General features: G+C 36.3%; 1 protein-coding gene across 1 annotated transcript; it reads right to left on the reverse strand.

Annotated features, from left to right (window-relative positions):
- Nucleotides 1-4,085: 4,085 nt before the first annotated feature.
- On the reverse strand, nt 4,086-7,342 carry LOC147618304 (peroxidase P7-like). Its single transcript, XM_086775131.1, has 5 exons — nt 7,248-7,342; nt 6,437-6,869; nt 5,882-6,070; nt 5,182-5,350; nt 4,086-4,632 (listed from the first exon to the last, which is right to left on the reverse strand). The coding sequence occupies exons 2-5, from the start codon at nt 6,707-6,709 to the stop codon at nt 4,232-4,234; spliced, it is 1,032 nt and encodes a 343-aa protein (XP_086631257.1). The 5' UTR covers nt 6,710-6,869; nt 7,248-7,342; the 3' UTR covers nt 4,086-4,231.
- Nucleotides 7,343-7,907: the final 565 nt, after the last annotated feature.

The raw sequence follows: 7,907 nt of genomic DNA on the forward strand, positions 1-7,907 counted from the left end.
AATCGCTCTTTGTAAAAGTTCACCTTTGCATATTTTTGTAATCATTGACAAACACTGAAAGTGCAATGTCTTGGCTCTATAATTATTCACTGAAAAATCTTTGTGTGTGTGTGTGTGTGTGTGTGTGTGTGTGTGTGTGTGTGTTGAATTGGGGTGTGTGTCCAATTACTATGTGAAGTGTTCAATTCATGCATGGTGTGTCATTTTTTGTATGTTTATGGTGTCCATTGGTGTGTGTGTGTGTGTCGAACTAGGGGGTGTGTGTCTAATTGATGTGTGTGTGTGTGTGTGTGCCCAATTGGTGTGTATGTGTGTGTGTGTGCCAAATCGGCAAGTTCATATATGTTAGTCCAATTGGGGTGTGTGTCCAATTGGGATGTGTGTGTCCAATTGGGGTGTGTGTCCAATTGGGATGTGTGTGTCTCTAATTGTTGTGTCTCGAGAAATGGCCTTTATGAGCATGAAAAAACAAGGGCAACTTAAAATTTTGGGATTCACACTAAAATGTTAAAGAATGATGTAATAGAGCTCAAATTAAAAGAAAACTTTAGATTGCAATGAAATAACAACTTCGTTAAATTAGCGCTATTTGTTGAATTGTGATATGACTCAAAATAGGAGTTATGTCTAGTATTTTACCATATTGAACCTTTTTTTGAGATGTTAGAAATATTTTGTGTTGATAATCATAGTGTATAGGTGAATATTCTCACTATGCATGATTTGCATATTAGTAAATTAGAGTATGTAAGGTGGTTTATATGCATGTAGGCAATCAGATTGCAAGAAATAGCTCAAGGAATCACTTTTGGTAGGCCGTTTAGATTGGTAATATTTGAATAGAAATACATCTCTCTCTCTTTCTCTCTCTCTCTCTCTCTCTCTCCTCCAAGGGAGGAAGAATCGAGTGAGTGCATCACTCTCGTGCATTGAAAAAGCTCTATTTTTTGGTTTGTTTGTGGGAAAAGATCTAAATGAGAAGCTCCCTAAATTATAATCCTTGTATGAATCCCACACACACATGGTTGGTTAAACACACTTATATTATGTGCACATCCCAGCAAGTGGATTATTAATTAGCTCTCTCAATAGCCAATGGCTGAACCTTGTCGATTTATAGAGTTGAAATCATACCCCTTGTAGGGAATGTAAGCATACGGATAGGTTTGTTAAAGTAACTTTTTTAAGAGAATTAAAAGCTAGCACTAGAACTACTCGTGTGGGTACTTAAAAGTTGATAACGTATAGTAGCACTACTACATAGTTACTATGTATGTATGTTATCTTGCTCTATGGAACCCTTTCACTAACAGCTTCTCTCTCAATGGATGCTGCATTTGAACACATTTCATTATGTGGCCATGCTATGATCACGTACATTGTGAGCTTGGTCCAAAAGTTGAAAGCAATCCAAACAACGGTTTCTCTATGGTCATAAGACGATTGCACATCTCGTAAGGTTTCATAAGGGAATGAGGTAAACTATAATTGTTAGTTTTCGATAATAATAGGTCCTAGAACTGTAATGCGATATCTCTTATAAGTTATCATAGTCGACTGCATATAGCCTTCATTGCAGTCACTCCACGTGTGACACGTCTCATTGGTGGAACATCTATCCACCTCATCATTATGAGAGGAGCTCGAGCAACTGTGAGAAGGAGTTACTACTCATATCCAACATCTACTTACAACAGAAAATGATGAGATGGATAGCTCAGCTACCTCATGTTCATCACTATTGGATTCCCAAGATTGTTAAAAGCATAGGGATAATTCGAAGGGAATAGAAAGATATGGGTACCCAAGTCATGAAGCCCTGCGGTAAAACCATATGTGTAAAAACCTCTTCACCAAACAGCAACCACTAATAACCCCAACCAACCACGACAAACCCCACTAGGAAAAGTGGTAAGAGAGACAAGAGGTAGAAATGGGTTCATTAGAATACGTGACCTATATATAATAATAATAATGAGTTTTAAAAAAACTATTTGAGAACTTCATTATAAACAAGATAATAAAAGTGACAAGTAGGAAAGTATACATTTTGATAACATCCAAGATGTTAGGGTCACTATCTTGTAATTTAAAATGAAAATTTAGTAAATTTAATACATAAAACCTCCTCTCTCTCTCTCTCTCTCTCTCTCTCTCGTTTTCGTTGTTTAAATTGCTAGATATTTCAAAGTATCTATACTTTTTATTATGTAGTAGTACTAATAATATTTATCTTTGTAAATAATTAGGGAGAAGGACAAGAGCTAAAAAGGCTACTTATGCGCTATCAGTTCCTAGTGATACATGGGCACAGTTTAGGGACGTACAAAGTAAACAGGGAAAAAAATGGATACATCAATAGAGAGTGACATATGAGCAAATGAGGAGAGGAATTGCTAGCCATCTTAGCACGAGGAAGGAAAGTCTAGATTTATAATTTAAAAGATTTGTAAGTTAATCAATATCTTTATTTACAAATGTCTTGCATGCATCCTCATTTATATGAATTGATTTGTCTTTTTGTTTGAAAAAAAATACAAACCAAATATAATGCCCATGCTCTCACATCTAAGGAGATTAGTGATGGCATCACTCATGGATATACATGGGTGAAGTAATAGATGTTTGTGCATGGACTTTAGCCAATCATTATATATATATTCTTTTCAAATACAGCCTTTGTATATTAATTTATAATTAGTTCTTTTCAATTGAGGTATATATATATTCTTTTCTATTGAGGTATATATATATTCTTTTCAGATACACCGTTTGTATATTAATTTAGAATTAAATCTATGTATGCATCTTCAAAAAATGTATATTAATATTGATTAATTATATTATATCATTGCAAGAGGCTAGTGTACAGGTGTCTTCAAAGCAGATTCTATGAGTGGTGAGGGTGATAGCAAGGATGCTATATCACGTGATAGAGATAGACATGACTTACCCTAGGTTACATACACTAGGATTTTGATAGCTTATAGGCATTTATTTTTTGATCACTTACCCACTTTGCACATATTTGTATCGATACAATGATGGATATATGTAGGTTTGATTATATTGGATCTTTTGTATTATATTGATTCAATCATGGATATTTATACATGTATTGGTTTTTATCTTACATCTTGTGATGAATGTTGCAGTATACAACCTTATCATATATATATATATATATATATATATATAAAACTTGTCTTTTACTATCAATCTTTCTATGTTTTTAATGTATAAGCTCATTTGTTATTGCACGAGATTAATAACTAATCTAAGATATAAAAATATATTTATACAATATTAAAAAGAGATGAAGAACAAGATGTACCTCCATGTAAATTAATTGGAGGATAATGTACAAAGCTCTCGTCTATGTGAAACTCCCATACCACTCCAAACGCACTCCAAATAAACATTAGTAGAGAGAGAGAGAGAGAGAGAGAGAGAGAGAGAGAGAGAGAGAGAGAGAGAGATGAGAGTTGCGAAAGTTACGAGTTGTGTGACATAGTCTCATAGCTAAAATTGAGGCATATTGAACACAAAGGCTCTAGATGCTTATGCAAATATATTCTATAGGGTTGATAAATGTTATAAAAATGCTTAATAGATCATAAAAATGTAAATGCAATCCATGTCTAAGATATTCGTTGGTGCATGCAACTTGAGTGTGGCTATACCACAAGCTTCTTCACTAGTACAAATAACACGCATTGATCCAATTTTAGTTGGTGATGCTCAAATGCTATATGATATTTTTTATGACTCAACATTCAAATTTGTCACATAGAAATGGCCCCTGTTGGTTGACAATGTTCAAATTGGGCCATTACAAATGAAAAATTTTGAAATAACCAATCCTACACACAAGGTACATGGTTTTGAAAAGCACAAAACACCCTTATTTGTTAGTGATGCTCAGGAGTGACCACATAACTCCACACCAAGCCACAACATGATAGGAGAGACCACATAATCCACAACATGCTAGGTCCAGCTCAATCAAACTAGTGAGATGAAGGTCAAACTCGGTCTTTTAAAAGGATAGCTTCGATTCATGTCAAACTCTCCAATAATTTGAAAATCCCATCAATCCTAATGGTAGAAATGATAATCCAATGATGCAATGAAGAAGCCCTAATTTCCACTTTCCAGATGAAAAGCCCAATGATGCAATCAAATAGCCCTTTGTTTCCCTTACACTGCATGCTATTTTGATAATCTTGATTCAATTGGGAAGGGAGCATGTCTTTCTAATGACCCCATGTTGACCTGTGAGGACACCCAGTTGGCTCATTTTCACCATGGAGATTTTGAACTGTTGGAAGAATTTGTTCTGGTCTTGGGCGTACAATTGAACGAGCTTCATGGTGTCTGGTGCATTCAAAAGAGCAGCATCCGAATGAAACACGGCGACCTTCGCCAGCACATTTTTGAAGTAATTGTTGTTAAACAGATCTCTGGTTATGAAGTCTAGGTGAACTGTGAGTCCCGCCTTTGCTGAATTGTTTGCCGGCAGACAAATTCGAGATAAATTGGCTGCAAATCTCGGATTCAAATCCGTCGAAACTGCCGGTGTTATCTGTAGATCCACAACCCTGCAATGCGCTTGGCCAAATGTATGCCCTCCTGTTTTGATTTCAAGATAATAATCATGGATTAGGAGGGTTCATAAACGCTGTTTTATAATTAATCAGGCATCCTACGAATCCATGAATGCTATCTTTTTTAATCAACGAATGATTAGAAGCATAATATGAGTCTTAATCATGAACGAGAAGGGTTCATATACATTAATTTTCAATTCATCATTTTTTTAAATCAAGAAATGATCAGAGGCATAGGAGGGTTATAAACACTTTTAATTCAAGGTTGTTGGTATGATACGGCTCATTTTTATGCCGATCTAATACGAAACGAGTTATAATTAAGAAAATCAAACCTCTTCTGTTGAATTTTTGTGTAGTTTTAGGACTTGATGCAGTGCCCAAGCTGAGAGATTTTTTTGAGGAGTTAATGTGCCCGAGTGGCACGAATTTGAGGAGTTAATGATATGGATTAAGGTCCAAGGTTAATCAATTACGAAGTGGGTCGTGAGAGGAGTTGTTATTTCATGCAGGTTTACGAGGATGCGGCTAATGAGGTGCTAATGAGGTAGATTAGGGTGAAATACTGTACCGGATAAAGCAACAAGGTCTTTGACGTCCAAGCCATGGTTTTGGAAGTTCTGCTTGAGCGCGGAGATGTTCATGACAGGCGCAGGGATGTTTGCAATCACAGTCTGATTCGATGCAGCAGCGAGGCTGTCGCGGCGGCCTGTCAATATTGCGATCTCCGGACCTCCGACCTGCTCCAACAGTTTTATCATAACCACCTAATTAATGCAAATATACGGTTTAATCCACCTAGATTAGCTTCACCTGTTGATCATTATTAACCCATGAGAATCTGCCGCACAAGTAGATATAATCTTCTGTCATTTAGAAAAGCAGAGATCGATACGTTCGTTGTCGTTATATAACTGCCGTAATCATCACTAATTCTGTTCACTTTCCAATTGATTAAGCGTTTCTAACTGGCCAGCTATTAACCAAATGATTCCCTTTATTTTCAAGGTTTAACACGGATACTCTTACGTGATTAACTAGTTTCAGTATCACCAGACGAGCTTGATTTGCATGGTTTAACGTTTATCTTACGTGGTTAATTACTCTAATCTTTGATTAAGTATTAGGAGATTCAACTTCGATCATTCGTGGGTAATTACTTTATTCATTGATTAAGTATCGGGAGACTCAGCTTGGATCATTCGGGGTTAATTACTGTATTCATTGATTAATTATCAGGGTTCTGCTAACCAGATGGAATAATTACCCACCAGGTGAACAGCTATGGTTGCTGAGAGCGCAACTGTGTCTGCGCATGAAACCACTCCGGGGCACACAGCGTCCACTGCGTCTTTGATTTGATCAATGATCCTCAGTGTTGAAACCCGCAGCGACGCATTGTTTGGAGTAGCAATTTGCTCAGTAACAGGTTTAGTCAGTAGAATGGAGGCATCACAACCCTGCATCAAAATAATTAAGTATTGCACGTCAAAATAATTAATCTTTAAACCATGGATTAGAAACTGCATCACGAAAATTCACTAATGCATCACAACTTAGCATCAGGTACACAAAATCAAGTAAAACCCATCAAAGTAATTAAGCGCAAAAGCATGGATTAAGAAGTGCATTATGAGAATTCACGTATCAGGACCCTGCATCAAGTATACAAAATTAATTGAGCCCATCAGAGTAATTAAGCTTAAAATCACGGATAGATTAAGACCTGCAAAATGGTAGTGAAAATTCATTAAGAAAAAGGAGCTTACTGATCATAATACAGCTTTTGATCCACGCATTAAGAAGCAAGATGAGATTGCGTTTACCTGAACAAAGCAGTCATGGAACATTATCCGGAGGAGGCCAGCGGCTTCGCTGGGGTTTCGATTAATGACAGATTTGACTTGCTGTTTAATAACACCATAAGCTTTGGGGCACGATTTCTGATAAAAATCATAGGTAAGGCCTTGCACAGGCCTAAAATGAAGCTCGGAGTTGCTCTTGTTTTTGGAATTATCTTTAGAAGCAGCTGACAAGGCCCCATTAGACCACATAATTAAAAAGGCAAGAAAAAAGCTAAAGCTAGTGGGCAGACCCATTAGACTTAGTTAAAATTTGACCTAATTATGATAATTATCACTTAATAATCATAAAAGCTTTGTTATAAATAGATGAGTGGACATGGCCATGCAAACTCCTGGGCTTAGATTCCAAGCTTTCGTGTTCTCCAAAACATGGAATATAAAATTTCGTGTTAATCTGCAAAACAATCAAACTCAATCTTTAAGTACATCATCAAATCAAACCCCTTCAATCCCGTTCAATGAAATACCACTGTTTACTACTCATCACATCAAAATTAAACCCTTCATTAATCCCATGCAATTATCCAATCATGCACTCCTCACAATATACCAAAACTAGCCATGCTAAACCCATCACTAAGATCACACTAAACCCTTCACTTATGACATTATGAGGCTAAATTTACTCGTCCCTAACCAAATTTATCCTTAATATCCCAAAAGCAATGTAAATATGGGTCATAAAACCACAAGTATTCAGATTTAAAACCCTATTTTATCAAGAGAAGGAATGCAAACACTTGGCATGTCATGCACATATAGAGGGTCTTACAAGTTACTCTCAACATTTTTCTCCTAAAGCTGCAAGGTGTGCTAGGCACTATAGCTAAGGAAGGGTCTAAGAAGTACCTCAATTAGACACTTTCCTATGCATGGGCTTTTGTATATGATTTTGACCCCACTATATATTTTCTTTCTATATTCTCAACTATGGACAAGGACAAGGGTGTTCCTAAAATAAAGAGGAAAAGCCAACTACTTTCTCAACTAGCAATTCCATCCTTTTTGTATTTTCAAACAAGAATCAAACTCATGCACGTGCTTGCACTCTCATGAACGCACTCACCCACTTGCCCACAACCACACTCATGTACACTACATTGACTCAATGCGTTCTCTAAATAGATTGGGCTATTTTTATTCACCTACTTAATTCACCTACTTACAAACAACACATACATCCTTGGAATAACATTTGGCCTAACAACTATGCTACTTTTTATCCCAGTTCACCTACCTAGATTCTTGAAAATTTTGCACCTCCTTTTTACTTTTGTCATGTAACATGTAGTTGGTATCTACTAGTGTTGCTAGGTGGAATTTATGGCCATTTCTTTTACATTATTATGTAATTGCGGCATGATACTAACCCTCATTTGACATTTCTCAAGACCATTTACAAAAGGGTTTGACTATGAAGTTTGTAAAAGTA

The sequence above is a fragment of the Cibotium barometz genome, chromosome 35, assembly GCF_041138505.1.
Source record: "Cibotium barometz isolate CiBa-2024 chromosome 35, ASM4113850v1, whole genome shotgun sequence".
NCBI lineage: Eukaryota > Viridiplantae > Streptophyta > Polypodiopsida > Cyatheales > Cibotiaceae > Cibotium > Cibotium barometz.